The 19,777-nt window shown below is 37.7% G+C and overlaps 1 protein-coding gene across 2 annotated transcripts in view; it reads right to left on the bottom strand.

Moving 5' to 3' along the window:
• Kcnj3 (potassium inwardly rectifying channel subfamily J member 3) overlaps positions 1–15,556 on the bottom strand; it is a 155,130-nt gene extending 139,574 nt beyond the window's left edge. The window contains exons 1-2 of one of the 2 annotated variants that reach the window (XM_036184113.1): positions 13,357–15,552; positions 3,277–3,493 (exon numbers count right to left, since the gene is read on the bottom strand). In XM_036184113.1, coding sequence (XP_036040006.1) covers positions 3,277–3,493; positions 13,357–14,058 — 919 coding nt within the window. In that variant the 5' untranslated portion in view covers positions 14,059–15,552. Of the gene's footprint in view, positions 1–3,276; positions 3,494–13,356 lie in introns of both variants that reach the window. The other variant, XM_036184114.1, reaches the window with a different exon arrangement.
• Between the last annotated feature and the right edge of the window lie 4,221 nt (positions 15,557–19,777).

Here is a 19,777-nt window from a genome sequence, read left to right as displayed (position 1 = left end):
AAGTGTCACCTCCCTTAGAACATTTAGAAAATCAACCTAAAGTAGTCTTCAGTTTTTAATAGTCCCCACTACCAACTGACTTTAGGAGGGGTGAAGGGAGTGTTTGGTTTTGGTTTGCTTTTATTTAATCCTTGACAACGTTAATGTTTTACTTATTTGTGATTTGTTATATGTCTCCATCACTTACAATATAAAAGCCTGGGAGGAAAGCAGTCCTGTCTAAGTCACCATTATACCTTTAATTCCCTGGATTCTGGCAAGCACACAACATGTATTCAGTACTTAGATGGTAAGTTAATGAATGCGACAAGTGTTGGTTCATTAATTTCAAACATGATGGGAAGCTACACCAAGCACAAGTTCAATCCCAAGTCTCTATACACAAAAACTATAAGAAAAGAACCATGTTCTTGCCTCATGAATCATACTGAACCTGTCTGCTTTGTTCCCCAAAATAAATACTATAAGAAAGATTGTTTTTTTATTGTGGACAGAGGCATACAGGGCAAAAACCATTCAAGATGAAATCTGAGTATATTTCAATAAAAATGTTAAATGGTCAAGTGAAATAAAAATGTGCTATTTTGATCAAGCTAGTACATAAGATCTGGAACCAGGTTTTATAGAATTTGAACAGTGTAAGACTCTATTAGCTGTGCTGGGTAAATAAAATCTCAGATAAATTTTTCATAAAGTATGTGTTACAAGCAGTGGTTTCACTTTGTATTTTGCTTAATTAAGAGGTTTTTAAAAGGAAAAAGAATGTGTGCTCTTTGCCATGAAAAGCAATCTCTAAGTAATTCAGTCTCCACCCAAGTTTTAGATTACCTGTGCAAAGCATTCTCTGCCAGTTGACTTTTCAACGAAACAGACAGGATAAAAATTCAAGAGTGAAGAATGTCATCAAACTGGAATCAATACTAGTAATGAATAATTGATGGGGCAAAATTCCATCTGACCTTACACAGCACCATTTACTAATCATGATTCTCCAAAATACAGCTAAAATTACAGTCACATGTTTCAGCATATGCCCTTCAGATACTGATGTAGAAACAATAACAAAAGACATTATTACACACATACACACACACATGTACACCTCAAAAAGAATTAATGATTATGTGAAAAAAATCAGGTGCAAATAAAACTAATATACAGCCAACCTGGTACAGACTCTTCAAACATAATGAGGTCATGAAACACAAAATAAAGTGATGGAGAGATAAGTCAGGACTTAAACGAATTTGTTGATCTTTCAAAGAACCTTGACTCCACTCGCAGTATCCAGTTATGTGCCCCACAACTGCCTGTAACTCAAGCTCCAGAAGGTCTGAAACCATCTTCTAGCATCTGAATGCACACACATGCACGTACACATACACCAACTCACCTCCACATAATTAAAGACAAAATATATCTCAAATGAACACACACACACACACACACACACACACACACACACACACACACACACACAAAACAAACAAACAAAAAACCCTAAGGAAGTATTTTATCTTTAAACTGATTTTCTAAGGAAATATTTTCATGCTTAAAAATTACAGTGGTTGGGGGGGCATCAATTAGATGAATGAGTACAGAATTACATAGGTAATAGTGAAAATGGAGGACTTTTAAGATTGCCATAAAAAAAGAGAAATTCACTTATCCTAATGATTATGTTAATAATCACTTAAAAAGCATATATTATAAGTAATAAGTAAAATTTTGGATACCTGTCTTTAAGCTCTAATATAACATTTTATTGTGATAAATGATATACAAAAATTGACATCCAAAGTAACTTTCAATTGGTTCCTTACTTAGTAGCATATGTCATGAAAATATTAACACCATTTGATTCTAAAGTGAAGTCAGAATGGGGAGTGAAAATCATAAAACACACAGAAGTCAAATTTCTGACCTACTTCTTTTAATAAATCTTTTGTTAATTCTTTCAAAAACCTTAATTTTAAGCCAAGCATTAATAACTAAGGCAATATCAAAGGTAAGTTGTGAGTTGGTCATTAAATGGCCATCACTATAAAGAGAAAGACGCAATTTAGAGACAAATTGTGCCTTGCCTAATTTCAAACAGTCACTATGCCACAGATATAAAAAACGGCAGCCACCTGCCCCCTCTTTGGACAAGTGGTGCAATGAAATCAGAGACACCGTAGCCTGAAACTTGAATTTATATTTTTGACACTGTGAATTCCAGTATTGCTGTTCTTTAACAGTTAGCATTTCAAGATGTTATTGGTCAAAAAAAAAATAGGGTAGAAAAACTAAAATATTTCTCGCTTCTTTATTACCTGAAGAACATGCAAAAGTCAAGTTGTATAAATGTTTATTTGCTTATGTACATAATTAATTATGTAGATAATCATGTATCATTAGTCTCAAATACTCAGCAGGCTTCAAATATAACTGGCAATATTTATGGCCTAAATAATACACTTACATTTATTGATTCTTTTCTTTGTCTGCCTAACTTTCTTCAGAGAGTAGAAATTTATTTTTGAGCATTCCAATGGCATTGGATGCTTAAAGACTAACAAAACTGAATAGGAAAAAAGTCCTGTTTTGAAAGGAAAAGTATGGTCAATGTTTAGCTCTAGAAACTGCTGCTGTGCTCAGAAACAGTAATAACATTGCTTCTGTGTGCACACACAGACATGCAGGACACTTTCCCCTGAGGCTCCACAGAGTAGATGCCAGAGCTTTCTCAGTAAACTCTCCCCACCCTCCATCTTACCACCACAAGTCAAGAACATGCATATTGAATTCAGGCTGATGACCAATTACCCTAAAGATTTCTTAGCCTTAAATTGTGAAAAAAAAAATCATGATTATAGGAAATCTTTGTTATTAAAATTGAACAGCATACTCATTTCTAAAATATCATCTTAGTTTAGTTTTAATCATTATTCCTGGTAACCCAAGTATATAACCACCAAAACAACAATCTTCATTTCTGAAGTTGTGGTTTTAATCACTGTTCCTGGTAACCCAGGTATATAACCACCAAAACAGCAATCTTCATTTTTGAAGTAGTAGTTTTAATCATCATTACTGGTAACCCAGGTATATACCCTCCAAAACAACAATATTCATTTTTGAAGTGCTATCTATTTTGTGCGATCAGGATGTTAAATGATATGTCTTTACTTTCATGCTTGTGAATTGAGATATTAGGCCAATTATTGCAGGTACTGGTACATAGTAGAGAATTCTAAATGAAAAACTTGATGGCACATCAATGTTCTTACTCACCAGTGGTTTCCACGATGCCTTCTAGGATGACGACAACCTCGAATTGTTCAGTTTGCATGCTTCGCTGGGATAGGTCATAAAAGGGGCTTTTGGCATCAATCACGTGGCAAATTGTGAGAGGGGACACAAGAAAAAGTTGATCTGCCCCTGTACTAAAACCTACATCCAGTTCAAGTTGGTCAAGGGGAAGGAACTCACCCTCAGGTGTCTGCCGAGACTAGACAAGCACACAGAGAAAGAAAAGAAATCACCACTTGTACTGAAAATTTCAAGGTAGCCTAACAATCATCTACATCATTGCCAACATTCTGCACTACCAATCATCAGTAATATAATCCAAACAAATCATTATATGGCTATATTTTACCAAATGGACTAAAACTCCACATATCTCATGCAGAACATACATGCATTATTTATAATAAAGACTTTGCTATAATTACCCATCCCTAACTCCTGAGCTTTGGACAAATGTCTGGTGTAACAATGGCTGTGAACACAACTGTGGAACTGAATGTGTATGTGCATGCTACTTGAAAGAAGTCTCTGCATGACAACCAATGGCATGCCAGAGTTGCCTTCCCTCAGAAAGTAAATCAGTTTCCACTTCCACTGGAGGTTGTGAAGCTGAAAATGCTGACCACATTTGAAAAAGAGATTTGTTGATTTCTTGAAAAGCCAAATGAATAATTGTTTTTTTTTTTTTCTTTTTGGGAATTTAGTAAAGTAACGAATATAAAACAGAAAAGACACTGTCATACTGAATTGTGATATGCACCATGATAGTCTTAAAAGTTCATGATTTTCATTCACCTAATGATAATAAACTGTAATATAATTCTCTATTCCTCTATTTATGAATTTTAAAATATAACCAAAAATGTGCTCTATTAAACCTTTTTAAACAAAATAGAATTTTGAGGTAGCTGTCTTTGACAAATAGTTCATTAAAAATCTTATAGTACACTGGCATTTTGTTTCAATATAATCACTCGAAGCTTAATTCAACAATCCAGTTATATTCTAAGACTGTTAATGAAAAGCAAGTATCAGCAAACCATAAAAGTGGACTTACTCATTCTTTTTGTTTCATTCATTTTCAAATTTTAGCATATATATATTATACACAATAGCTGTATAAGCAAATACTTACATTTAACATAAATAATACATGCAAAATAAGATCTGTGTAGTTAGACTTATACAGGAAAAAAAAATTAGTGAGAATGGTTTTATTCCCAGTGGCTAAATAGGACTTGGAAGAATCCAGTGTATTTTAAGACCCTTCATGAGCTAATTTAATAAATGAAAATGAATCTAGATCATGAATCTGTCCAAAAGAAACACTCATTTTAAAACAGGAATGTTATTTTCATTTGCAACAAATATTTTAGATTTCATGTTTGGTAAATAAGGCTGGAAATTCTAAAGAACTGTTGAATAAATCTGTTTTCCCTGAAAAAAAATAAGTAGTTTTGAATCACTGGTGGTATGACGTGGTTGAGATCACCAAACAGGGCTTTAAAAGCTGAGCTGATTCATTTGAGAGGCTCCATTACAATTAATAATACTGAAATTTTTATTTGTGTAGGGGACTATTCAGAGAAAACACTGAGACCACTTTTCTTCTTTAAGTAGAATGTAAAAGTAGAAGAAACGGAGGAAAGGGGATTTCTGGAGAAAGGAAGAGGGAAAGAAAAGATTCCTTATCACATTTTTGTTTTTAATCTGTGGGAAAACCTGATAATCCAAAAATCAAAACTTCAGCTCTAGAAACCAATATTAGAAAGCAATTGGTATTTTCAAATGAGCCTGAAAAATACCTGTTTGAAGCTTATTTCCAGAAACTTGTAGTCTTAACATATTGCTGAGTTAGTAAAATAAAGTGATATTAACAACAACTCCCAACTGCCAGCTGTATATTAAGTGTTGATTCATAAATGAAAATAGTAACTAACAAACACAAAACAAGGATGAAGACAAAACCTGCTGCATTGTTCTCCCACCTAAGAAGCAGCAGGTGCTATACAAGCACAAGGTGATATTTTGAAATCTATAATCAATGACTTTAAATTGGGTCCTTTCTACTAGCTATTGTAAGTTCTGTTTTTCTAGACTACAGTGTAGACTATGTCTTTAAAGTCATTTTTTGTAATATTTCTCCAAAGAAGACAATATTTAATTATCATATAGAATACCAGTACTAAAATTTCCCTAATTTTTTATATATTTGTTATTCATACCTATGGCTTTTGAGTAAGTTTTATGATTAATATTTCCTAAACTTTCAATAACTGGAGAAAGTAAGTAACCTAAGTACAGTCAGGACTATCAGGAGATCCAGCAGGCTTGAATTGGGACGACTTGATTTTTCAGCAAAGTGGTTTATTAAGATATAGGCAATTTAGATTTAAATATGCATAGATTCATTCCATTCAGACTCAACATGTCTTCATTTTTAAAATGCTTGTTCATTATATTCAAACTAATATTCTTTAATCCACCTCTCACCAATTTAGAGTGTCCTGACAACTCCATGTCCTATCTGATCTCCCTACTGCGTGACATTCTGGAGAAAGTACTAATAACTTCATTTATTTGGAAGGTGCTTATAGTGCTCCTTGTAATATCAGTGATACCTCACACATGCTATTTAAGTTGTTTTCCATCAGGCACTGTTTAATGTATCGAGACACTCTATACATATTTCCAAATTTATCATACAAGTCTGTCATTTCTGTTAGGACATCAGACATTTCAAATGTAAAATTCATTCATTTTCTGATTTTTGTTTGTCTTTTTAACTTGGTACTAGACTGAGGAGTCTATTGGTAACTAGAACCAGATAGAAGGCTTTAGTGCAGGTCTGAAGTGAAAGATGTGCAGTCAGAGAGGAAGTGTTTGGGAGGCTGGACATCTCTGAAGTCTGGACTGCTGATTGGAATCAAGTTTTGCTATCACCAATCAGTCAAACACTTTTAATACTGCAGAAAAATGTAAGTGCCACTACATACATCCACAAAACAGACACATTCTATACTTGATTTCTAACAATCATGATCTATGGGCTCCTGATTCTGATATAAATGCCAAGATGTACCAAAACAAAGTTAACAAAGTAAATATATACTTAAGTGGGGGAAGAGAAGTTGGGACTTTTTGTTTAAAGAACTGTGACATACACATGTATATGGAAAATAAAGATAAAGAGGAAAAGATAATTCTGTAAATAGCCTTATAATAATATGCTGTACTCTACAGTACCACTTACATCCCATTGGCTTCCTGTCTTGTGTGGCTAACAACTACTTTGTTTAATATAGAGCTATTTGATAATAGGCAGAATCTTTTTAGATAAAAGGAGTTTAACCTTTCTTAATTATGTCATTGTAAGAGTTCTGTATCATGATGGAGACTGCCATTAACAGAGTGTTTGTGGCTAATGTACTTAAATTCTTCAACCCTACAATTTTCTTATTCCAGAGGGAGCATAGACCATGACTATTACCCAGACTAAACTGTGAAATGGTGGTTGATTAGACAATAATCCACATTGCCTTGAAATGAAAAACAGTTGCTAAAAATTTAGAAGGGTATAGTAAAATATTTAAATTAATAATATTGATAACAAAAATTCATAAAAGCTGTAGAATGAGTGAGAAAATAAGTAAAAGTAGGAGGAAAGAAAACAATGGAAAATTCTTAACAACCTAGAAAATAAGTTGATGAACCTCTGATCTGAAAATGTCTTACAAACAACTGATTTTTGATTTCATGAAATCATAGAAAGGTACTAAATATTGCTCCATCATCCCAAAGTCAAGCTAGTTGCTAGTACTGAAGCAAAAGTTCTTTTGAGTTAGAGGAAAGATTGAGGATCTCTAAGGCTTACCAATTGTTTACATGAATATGGATTTTCGGAATAATTTGTATAATTTTAATCATGGTAATAACTTCTAAGTTATTATTCTTATTAAAATATTTATGTAACAATGTTCAGTTACACAGAATTCACATTTAATTAATGAAAAGAATCTCTGAATGTATTTTAAGGTTTTTGCCTAACTATAGAGTGATGTTTTTGACTTTTAAAAAATCTATAATTATACAACAACTTTGGATACTCTCAGATTCCAAAAAAGTATAGAAGATAATCAAGTATGTTTTTAATGCAGATAGAAAAAAATAAAAAATCACATATGCTTCAGAAGGAAGAATCTAATAATTTTAAACAAATAGTTTACTTTCAGCATAACAAAGATAATTGAAGGTATATACACATAAACATTTTTATCACTGTCCTGGCATACATAAGCAGACCTTCACTCAGCTATTGTCATTCTGGGCATTATGTGGCTAAGGGTCAATATTGATTCTCCAGAGCCACACTTGACTAATATTGCCCAGAAACTTCCTATCCCATCTCTGACCTGTATTTGTATTCTGTCCCAGTTTGAAGATGGGCACAGGAATTATGACCTACTCATCATTGCCTGACTCTGCCATGGTCTATGATCTGGCCATACATTCCACTTCTCATAATTCTCAGCTGACAAGAGACTGTATAATTAGTGATAAGCAAAGGAGAACAAGATGAAGAGGACCAAACCATCTTTCCTACCACCTTCTATCTTTGTTTGGAATTTCACTTCTCTTTATATGTGTCATACCATATATATGAGCTTATATAGACCAATTATATGGTGAAGTTACAAAGAACAATACATACAGTGTAGTCAGAGTAATAGCCTAAAGCTAAAAATAGGAAATATGTCTAAGACATGTACTAAGACCAGGAATTAAACTGCTTTGGTGACTCAAAGCAACTATAACAAAACTTATGACAATCATGTCAGAATTTAAGGTAGTTAGAGAAGCATGAGACTAAAAATTTCATCTGGACTGGGGTAGACTTTTGCACATTTATTTGGATCATTAAAGCTTGAAATTTCAGGTCAAGAATGATGAAAGTAATGCCAAGTCCAAAATAATTTTTATGCTAAGTTAATTAATACATAAAATGTCCATTTTTATGAAAGGAATATGCCTTATTTAGATGTAATGTAATTTATCTTGCAATAGATTATGTGAGCCTTTTGTACTGTTCAAATGAAAGCTCTGCTTTGTGTCACTATGGGAGTCTTTTGTTGGCTTTATAATAATATGGGCAGGATTTGAATCCCTGTTTGTACATTACTTTTCTACTCAACAACACCCTTCCATCCATGAAATGCCTTTTCGTGTTTCCCTTTATCATTTGTTCTTACCTACTGCTGTTTACTTGTGGATTTTCAGGTCCCTTACTTGTCTTCATACTTTATTTTAAGAATACAAGTCACCCTGTACTCTTTAAGAACCATATTTAAAATAAAATCCCAAACAACCCAGAAGTTATTACTACTAGTGTAAAAAGGAATGATAAGTAAAGATTTTAGAAAGAACTCAGCATCTGTACCTATTAGAGAATTGCCACACATGTGTCAAAGGAAGCAAAGCTAAAATAAATAGCTACTGTACTATTTTTGAGGTTATAATTAATGACTCCATCTAAAACAAATAGTATAAGGCCTAGCTCCTAGCAGTTCTTAGGGACTCCATCTTAGACCTCTCTAGTACTCTACCAGAAAGCTTTGATCTTATTCTGATTTTTATGGATTGGTGTTTGTAAAGGAGGTTAGGCTATAAAGGAAAGTTTAACCAAGATATGTTTGTAAAATGTGTCAAGCATGCAAGGTAAGGTTGTACATAGTGAAAAGCAAAATCATGTTTAAGTACAAGATAGGAAATAAAGACAAATCAATACATTTATGAAAAAAAAATCCAAGAATCATGTGGTTACTGACTAGTAAAATGCTTGGATAGGGTTGGGGATGTAGCTCAGTGGTAAAGTAATTTCCCAGCATGGGTAGTCATTGGGTTAGACCTCCTGTAGTGACAAAATAATAATAGTAATAATTGGTAATAATAACCGCAACAATAATAAAAAGTTTGGTGGGTTGGGGATTTAGCTCAGTGGTAGAGCGTTTGCCTAGCAAGCGCAAGGCCCTGGGTTCAATTCTCAGCTCCAAAAAAAAAAAAAAAAAAAAAAAAGTTTGGCAAAGGTTTTGTCTCCATTTAGAGGCTTGCTGGCATGCATGAGACTTTAGGTTCCCAGCACTGAGAAAAGAATAAAGAGCTGAATGGTTTTATAAACTACAATACTGTTTTCTGTTGTATCTGAGCATGATCACACTCCTATTGCATATCTGAGCATGATCACACTCCTATTGCAGAAATCACACAGAATCAAATTTTGATTATCCGTATAAATGGAGAAAAGAAGAGGTGTACACAGACAATGTACATGATGTAAGAAGAAGAAAGGAATGTGGCCATACATGGATGAGAGTTAAAAGCTGTGTAGGGTGTCCCAAGAAAACAATGACTGTTAGCAATGATAAAAATATGAAGTAATAAGAATATTCCATGAAAAAGCTCCTGCTTACCTCTTTTAAAGTGTGGCTGGAATAATTGCCTTATTTGTTTATATTGTAAAAAATATTTGGATGTAAAGGGCAATGTTTGAATAATAAACTATAAATTCTTAAACAATTCATCAGAGATCATTTTATTCTTCTTCTCATAAGGACAATCAATCATTATGACTAGGGACAGGAAAAGTAAGTGAACTTTCCACTTCCCTCTGCCCCGAAGTAGGATATATGCCCCACCATCTTGGCCACAGAGTTTTCAACTCCCCAGTCCAGGCACTTTTATTAAAACTTCTTTAGGCTAATACATAAAATTAATCTTAGTCTAGTCATGGTATTAATTAATATCTATTCCTTAGGTTGATAGAAAGACAAGTAAAATAAATTTTAAAACTAAGTACATATTAATTTCATGATGAGAGGGAAAATTTTAAGAATATTTACCTTAAAATAGTTTTATAGAGGCATATTTGTAATTAACTAGATTGTATACATTTAACATAACTTCAAGTTATACCCTTCACTTTTTATTTACTTTATAAGAAAATATTGACCTCTCTAGTCATAAAGTTAGGAGTTCTCACCATGATTAGTTAGAGAAATGTCAGTGTTTTCAAGCACGAAACTGAGGGGTGGAGTTTAAATGAAAATTTCCTTCATGTAAGTGAAAAACAAAATTGAAATTAAGTAGAAAAGTTAGAATCATTTCCATCAGATAGTTGGGAACTCCAAAGAACTGTGTGTGAAAAACTTCACAGCATCCAATATTAGAAAGGCAGGTTCCTGCTCTCAGTGTCATCCAAAGAATGAAAATACTTTATAATGATTCATTAAATCTATATTTGTGCCATTAATAGGTCCTTCATTCAACAAATAAAATATGAGTAGGAAAATGTTAGTTAAATTATAAGAAATTATATGTGTACTATAATTACTATGATTCAATAATATACTGACTCTTATTGACATGAAAATTCTGTATATTATGTATTGAAGAAACAAAAATATAGCATTTAAAGTGTTAAAATGATTACAATAGGAAATTGAATATATGAACTGATATTTAGTGAGAATATACACAACTGATAATAAATATTAAAACTTTTGGCTTTTGATACAGTTTTTCTCCCATATCATAGTTGACTGTTTTAGGTCACTTCAAGGGTCTGTAACAGAAAATAGGGGTCATTTGTTAAAGCAAATGTCTCCTCTAATTTTGCTCAATGTTATTAATTCCTCAGTCAGACATGGCTTCAATGTAGTGTAAGAAATTGATAAAAACTATAAAAATTTATTATATTTACCCTGGCTACCAGAAAAACAAAAAAATTAAAATGATCTATAATTAACTTCACTATAATTTTCAATATAAATTTAATATCACATGCTAGTCCCTATTACTTTCAGCACTGACTGATGTCTTCCTGATAAATCATAAGACAGTACATCACTAGTACTCTATTATTTTAAAGTGATATTGTTTTTATCACCTTGTATCAATATAGCACCTTGCTCCAACATTATATTTTATTTCTCAATTCAAGATACTGTTCTGGTAAATGTGGTCCATAGCATTATATAGAAAAATCACTATGGGTATATGTACCACTGTAGAGACCAAGAACCTCAAACTCATTGTATACATCTATGTCAGTAATCCTTTAATTATATCCTTAACTTGTTAAAATAAAATTTGGGAATATTTAAAATAAGTTGCATGTAAAAAATATCAGTTTTATCTGGTGTGAAAAATTAGAGAATGACAATCACTTGAACTCTTGTGAATAGGATACAATTAATGAAAGTTTCAAAGTGATAGCTACACACAGATTCCTAGACAGTGGCTGTAGCACTGTTCAAACATTCAACCTGCTCCTATCTGCCCTCTAGGTCTCCCTAATGAAGCAGAGGAAGAGGTCACTGTACACACAGAAAGGAGTACACACAGTACCACTGCCATAAACATGTCTGCAACTCATCCACTTACTTAGATCTATCAAGCCACTTAATTTAAACAGATATCAATAAAGCAAAATGCTACCTTAAAATGTAACAATTCTGTACAGTTAAAGTGTATTATAAAAAGTAATCAATTAGAATTGCATAACCATAGTTATCCTTATGGAAATGTACACAAGAATCAGGCTGAAGATTTTACTCTGATATCAAAAAAATGTCATTTATTTTCTTATGCAGCATAGGAAATACTCATGTGATGGGAAGTGACAGAGCAAGTGAACTGCTTTAATTCAAGCACTGCACTGGGCAACCTGGTCAAGAATAATTAGGATGAGATCTTATAAGTGATAATGAAAGTGACATAAGAGCAAAACATTTTTTTTTAATCCTGGGAAAGCACTTTTAACTGCATAATAAGTTGGAGCTCTATAAAATAATACATAGTTGAATGGTGCAAATTGAAATTTCAAAGGCAAAATTCTCCCTCAACTTAGATATCAGTCATTTCATTACCTCCAAGTTCAGAACCTGTCTATGCTTCTTTACATGATTTTAGATCACTCTTTTTCAATAATGAAGTATTCATTCGAGGTTATCTTTTTAAATCTGTGAACATGTAAAAGCACTCTGGAAAATCTCTCAGAAAGAAAGAAAGGAAAGAAAAAGAAAGGAAGGAAGGAGGGAAGGAAGGAAGGAAGGAAGGAAGGAAGGAAGGAAGGAAGGAAGGAAGGTGACACCTGTAGACTGTAAGAACTAGACTTTAATCCCTCCTCCCAGACTCTAATTGGTAAATAACTAGGGACTCTTCTTTATGATGGTACCTTCTCGGGGCTATAAAGACCTGACCTTAATAACTACTCTGTGAGCAATTTGTTTTAGCGTTTACAACACGATATTAGGAAGCTGTCTTCTTTAATGGATGCTGAAAAGCTTCAAGTGAAATCTATAATTGACAAAGGCTTCATAGAAACAGGCAATTAAGAATAAAATTAACAAGAGACTCTACAGGAAAAGCACTCAAGCTTTCACGGAATATGTCTCAAGGAAAATATTTAGTAAAAATAACAATTTTAAAGAAACAGACACGGCGTCTTCTACTTTACTAACCACTGCCTGGATCTGTATGCTTGTGTAAGAGAAGACCACAGTTAAATTACTGTGTCCTAAAAAAGTAATCCACCTGATGGTATTATTGGGGGGGGGGTACACTGAAGAGAATCCCCAAACTGAAGTTAAGGAAACTTCAACGCCTAATTCTTCAAAATAGAAGCTTTAGTGCCTGAAGTTTAGGGGAGTGTTGAGTTGAAGGCAAACCCAAAGAGCTCACAGGACAAAGCTGCAGCACAGAGCAGGGCATCTGTCTCCCTCTAAGCTCCAGGAGCCCACAGCCCTCTTCATCACATCCCCCACGGTGACACAGTGCATCCGAGGTGAGGAGCATAAACCAGAGCACCAAAGCAGGGGCAAAACCAGAGCTGGCAACTATGTCCTCTTTCCAATCCCCAGCTCTCTTTACCGCCTCCTTGCTCCAACGAAGTTTACCTGTGGTGGAAGGAAAACCCGAGGAGAGGGCAGAGTGGTGCCCAGGGATTTGACTTTAGGGGTTGCTGAGTAGCTCATTCTTGATGGGGTAGGAGAGGGTTGCACTTACCTTGAGCAGCTTGCAGCGAATCTGCGCGGATACCATGTGGCTGTTGCGCAGGTTGCCCACCCGGAACATGAGAGTGAGTTTTCCGTCCCTCATAGAGATCACCGCATGCTCGCTAAACATGAGGGTCTCGGCGCGCTTCTTGGGCTGGGACATCTTAATGAACATGCAGCCGATGAGGAAAGCGTCCACGATGGATCCCAGGATGGACTGGAAGAGGAAGAGGATGATGCCCTCGGGGCACTTGTCGGTGATGTAGCGGTAGCCATAGCCGATGGTGGCCTCGGTCTCGATGAAGAAGAGGAAGGCAGAGGGGAAGTTATAGACATTGGCCACACAAGGAGTGTAGTTGCCGACGTGGGCTTTGTTCAGGTCGCCCCGGGTATAAGCGATCACCCACCACATGGACGCCATGAAGAGCCAGGCCACGGTGTAGGTGAGGATGAAGATAAAGAGGTTCCAACGCCACTTGAGGTCCACCAGGGTGGTGAAGAGGTCCGAGAGGTAGCGACTGGTCTCGCTGCCCAGGTTGCCGTGCTGCACATTGCACCGGCCGTTCTTGTCCACGAACCGCTGCCGCTTCTTCTTGGGTACAAGCTGCTGCTGCGGGCCCTGCCCTGGCCCCTGGGGCTGTAACCCCGAGCCGCTGGACGAAGTGGTCACTACCTGATAATCGTCCCCAAATTTCCTTCGGAGTGCAGACATAATACGGAGGGGCGAGCCAGATTCAAACACGAAGCGGAGGCACAGGAGCCAAGCGCTGCAAACCAGCACCAATAAGGAGGTGGGGGCAGGGGACGAAGGCAGGAGGGGAGGGGACGAAAGCAGGCGCCTGGGTGGGGGGTTGGGGAGCACCCTGCAGGTAGCAGCAGGCTCTGCCCCTGCAGACGCCTCTCCTCCCCTGGGACAGAGGCTTTCTTTCCAAGAGCAGTGTTAAAACAGAAGTGTTCTCCCACACTCAAGGCAGGAGGGATGCAAGGTGTAAGAACCCAAGTGCAATTTTGCCTCCAAGCTCTTTGAGGCTCCCCTTTTCTCCCCCCACCACCAGCATCCCGGGCCACCTCTTACCTTTCCACAGCACCCTATCCCGGACTATCTTGCAGCACCCCTGAACTGGCTGCTGAAAATTAACGAGTTTGACAAGCAAGTGCCACCCTACCTGCCAACTCCCCAAGCTGCTAAGCTGCGCTACCTGCTTGGTCCAGACCCTCCCCCCTCCCAGCTGCACCCTGATCAGCCGCCCCCCGGGAGTGATCCTGGCTCCCTCGTCACTCCCGCCTCCTATCTTTTAGCCAAAATCCCGCCCAGAGGCATGTCTGCTGGGCAGTGGTGCAACGCCCCCTACCCACGCTCTGCTGGCTCAGAATCCCCCGCCTGGGACTCCAGAGACCTGTACGACTGCTGTGCGCGGGCGGCCGAGTTTCCACGCGCGCCACCGGGGCCTTCGTGTGGACCCTCGTGAGGAGGAGGGGACGCCAGGCCAACCCGGTGCTCCGGGGAGCGCTGGAAGCCTGGGCACTCACCCAGCAGCAGAGGACAGACAGAGCCGCGCCGCAAGCAGCTGAGGCAGTCCGGCCAAGCACTCAGGGCTGCCCGACCCCTTCCTACTTTTCCTGCTGTTCCACGGTGAGAGCCAAAGCAGGTGCCTCAATCTCCGAACCCCCTGGAGGACACTACACAGTCTCCGCCAGAAGACCCTGGTGTTCCAAGCAGAGACTGACTCGGACGCTGACTCTGGGGTTCCTTGGCGCGCGCGATGCCCTCTTTCCAGGAGACAGAGCGGCAGCTTAACCGAGGTCAGACTTTCAGATTAAACACTGGCGTTGCTCCAGCTTTTCCTGTGCCTCGCAATAGAAACATTTGAGTCTTCCTTTCCTGGTTTTCTTAGTCCATGTACTCGCTTTGGTTGCCCGGTGGATTGATGATGTGAGGCTCAAGAAGAGACAGCGGGGATGAGGTGTGTGTGCTGGTGCGTGTGATCAGCTGCAGAGCAGCGCTAGCCCCGCCTGTCCTTGCCTTCCTTCCCCCGCTGCTCCACCAGCCTGAATTGCACCTCCGCGCCTTGGTTGAGCCTGCAGTGTCTGGCAGCTTAGAGAATATGAGCCCCTCCAATGAGAAGCCGCTCTAAATCTGCTCCCTAACCGCGGCCAACTCTTTCCTCGCCCCCTTGCATCAATCAGAAAGCCCCCAAGCAAGCAACAAACGCTGCTTTCTGAGAGGAGTACAATATGTCTCTATTTCTAGGGCTCTCGCTCAAGCAAATACTAGGATTGGGGGATGCATCATCAACAGAGATCTGGCGTTCAGATAGGCATATTCAGAACCAAAAATTACAAAAACAGACCTAACAATGGGAACACCAAGGAAGGACCACACTGAAAGGAAACTCCCAGTCCTTTCTGAAAAGGATTCTATGAGAAAAGCTTGGAATATTTGGAGTTAGCGTGTGACTATAATTGAGGGGAAAGTGATGTGTTTTAATGGCCCCAGCCTGGCAGTTAATTTAATGGAGGGGCAAAGTACAGAAACAGCTGATATAGCACCCATGAGTAAATGCCAGCTTCTTCACCACATTTCATGTTCATTTTAAAATGTCTTATGTCATATTCCATTCAGTCCAGACACACAAAGTTGGTAAAAAGTCAACTCTTGCTATAAAAGCAAAGAGCTACTGAGCAAGTGCTAAGCAAAAGAAACACACAATCACTAGACCTTATCTCCACAGAAGGCACTGGCTCCTGTGCCCTAACAGAAACCTTCCTATTGGCTAAAGTGGAAGGCTTGTGAGCCATGGATGGAGGACTATACAACATTCAGTTCCAGTTACAGTCCTGCCGGGTCCCTTATAAGAGGTCAGCAACTTATTCTCTGGAGATTACATAAGGACAGTGACACTACCAGGAGCACGAAAGGCTCTGGTACTGGAATCCTACGGCCTGATTTGAATCCTAGCTGTGCCTTTTACAAGCTGTGTGACCTTGAGGAACAGAAAAATCTTTGAGCCCCAATTTCCTCCTTCACATATTGAGAGTTCTCCATTTCCCCAGTCATGGTACAAAAGTCAAAGAAAAAAAGAAAAAGAGTAAACACGATTTTATTGTATTTCTCCTCTGAAGGATACACTGGGCTACAAAGTTTTAAGAAAGTGAAGGGGAGGTTATGAATGAGTTCTCAAATTGTTGTCTTGCTGTGAACTAACATATATTCTCATCTCATCTCTGACCATGTGATGGCGTCTCTTCCATTGTCCACTATGCCCTTGGCAGGCCCCTGCTCTTCATTACTGAGACTCACCCAGACAGAAGCTGATACCTGGCCATCCACTGTCTTCTTCCTCTCCCTGTAGTGTTCCTGTCCCCCCTGTAAGTGTTACTGGCTCCTGATATCACTAGGCTCTCTAGTGAAGTGTGTCCTTTATAGGGCAGTCTTCCTTACTGTCTCAGGCCCAACCTGTCTCATCAGCCAGGTTCTTTCTTCATAAGCTAGTTTTCTCAGTGTCATTTTCCCTTGCTCGGTGTTTTTATCATTCCTTACTATGTCCCTCATACCTAGACTAGTACTTGCCTCCTCCTTGACAAACAAGATTTCTTGGATTATTACATATGACAGTCTAAATCATTAGGAACTCCATATAAGTTCACTAAAACTCCAACTCAGAATCTAATCATCACTAAGTGGGTTCACTCACTTGAATTGATACGAAAGAGGATTTAAATGAAAAGGAGAATATTTCTTGAGCTCGTTACTTTAAAAGTTTATATTCTATCATTCCTTTGGATCTTTGTTTGCTATGTTTGGAATGTTTCTTCCACTTTCTTTAATCCAACACCATTAACCTCTCTTTAGGACCTCAATTCAGTCAAGCATGATGGAGCATGCCTTTAATCCCAGCACTTAGTAGGCAGAGGCAGGCAGATCTCTGTGAGTGAGGTGATCTCCAGACCATCAATACCTACACAGTGGGGTTCTTACAGAAATATAATGGTTTAATGAAAATTTTTAATATATTCCTATTTCCATTCTCCAGTAAGTATTAAAACAATATACCTTTGAATTTTATTGCTTTAGAAAGATTAGTTTCAATTTTTTTGTTTGAGTTACCTTATTGAATCTCATTTTGATAATCCTTAAATTAATTTTTGCTTGGGAGTTGGGAAGAATCTAACCATTTCTGAAATAATGCTAAGCATTTTTATTTCTGCCTTTTGTACAACATGTACATGAAAAGTGTCATTCTCAACATGGACAATTATAAAGTCAAAATATGAATCCACTCTGAAAAGAATGTTGCATTTGGCCCACATGCTGTGATGTCAAATATTCAGCCAAGATGTAATACATAAACTAAGCACAAACATTCCATTTGTTTGCAAATTTGCTTTGGTCTTTAATAAGTGGTAAACATTTATGTATACCAAAAATTATTTTTAAATAAATTTATCATTTAGTATTAATCCTATTTTATTTGTATGCATATTTCATACACTTAGAGTTCCAGTTGAAAGTTTAAAAAGACTTAGTCTAGTCTAATCATCTCTTTACAAAAGAGCACACTGGGGTTAGAAAGGACAAATTATCTTTGAGTACCACATACAGAAAAGTAGACACTGAAATTTTAACTCAAGCAGTGTGTCCCCAGAATCTTTGTGCATTACCAACCCCTGCCAGCAGGGACAGAGGAGTGGTTTTCTGCTTCAGGAATGGTTTACAGGTCTTTCGACCCTCTTTTTGATAGGCCTTGTTTCCCATTGATGTTAGGATCTCCAAAATGGTCTAGGCTAGCCTACCAAATTATTTTCTATATCCTCTTCAGAATTGGATTTTTCTCTAATCAACTCTACCCCACAAAATGTGCTCTATATTAACTTCATATTAACTCACCTACTTCTCATTACTTACATTATCTTTTCCCTATTATTCTGAAATCCACATCCCAGACACTAGCATCCAAGGCAGTAATAGAATTTCTCCACATTTTATTTCAGTTGCATAACACTTTCCCAAATCCTCCTACTGACAACAATCCATCTTTTCCCTATGTGCCCATTTCCTTAGATTTTCATTATGACATTCTAGCCTGTGTTGAGACTGGAATTCACCCAAATTGTCCAAGTGGAAGGCAAGCCCCCTGAGCACGTATCTGATAACATTTTGATACTCTCTGTACTCCAGGGGTACATTCTAGCCTCGCATACATAAAGTACTTAAGAGAGTTCTAAAGAACCAAGCTTTACAAGGAATTTATTGAAATGCTCTAAGCTGCATACTTGTATCTTCAGCTTGTATTTGTAGTCCCTAGCTAGAAAGACGATGGGGCAGGGAAACAATACACACTGACCCCTTTTCAGGTTCCTAACATTTTAGATACACAGTACTAATACTTCCTGGTACGTTAAATATTTTCCAGAATGTCATCTTGTCACATTTTATGTGACACTGCAGCTTTGAGCCCATTGTGACATTGAGTCCCACTCCTAGAAAATATTTACAGATGAACCAAGCTCCTCTCTCCTTGTGAGGACAGCTGCTTCCAGGGTGCGGTTCTGGAGAACAGCCAGCCCCATGTTGCTGAGGCCAGGCGAGCGAACGTGTGAGGAACAGATGACAGAAGGCCACTGAATCCGGTGCTGTTGGACAGACTGAGGGAAAATACTCTGTGCAGATTGGTTCAAAATGTGAGAGAGGCACACAGTTTCAGACCAGGTCACAATGGCCAGAAAAATCTGGAAAAAAAAGATAATTACAAAATGAATAATAATTTGGAGTCTAGCCTTTCAAGATAAGGCGGTAGATTACAAGTGAACTATCCCGGAGTTCAGTGGGATAGAACAAAGCTATATTTAACAACAAACTCAGATAAGGCCCAGCTACATATTTATTCTGCCTAGAGAGTACTTTTGGCAGTGTCTTATTTGCTGTGTCCAAAATAAGTAATATCGTGAATAACTGTTACTTCAAAAGTGAAGGATATGATTTTGTATTTTATACTAAAAAAGCATGACTTTGAACATGCAGTTATCCTATTATGTAACAGAACAGTTTGAGGAAAAGAACATACCTAATATAAAAGATAAAACCTCTGCCCCTGAGAAGTCCAAATTCTAAAAATGACTTAATCGGCCAACTGTGACAAAAGCCAGGCTTTGAGCATCCCAGGGCACCTGGAGTGGGTCTCCTCATTCATGGTCTGTGACTGTGACACACCATGAGACAGCTGGCTTGCCAGCTTGCCAGAGTTATTAATTACTCAAAAGGGAAACTTGTTTTATATTATTTTGTAGGTGATTTTCTTTTCCAAATCCTTTCCAAAGGAATAATGAAGACATGGCAAGGCAGGAATTCTAAAGCTTTCATCCTTCAAAAGACTATATGCTCCCATTGCCAACATAGGTTTTTGCTACATCTGGGAAGAGGTCACTTTTTG

Source organism: Onychomys torridus, chromosome 4, assembly GCF_903995425.1.
Source record: "Onychomys torridus chromosome 4, mOncTor1.1, whole genome shotgun sequence".
Lineage (NCBI taxonomy): Eukaryota > Metazoa > Chordata > Mammalia > Rodentia > Cricetidae > Onychomys > Onychomys torridus.
Note: the sequence above shows the minus strand (reverse complement) of the source record. Positions and strands in the feature narration are given on the sequence as shown.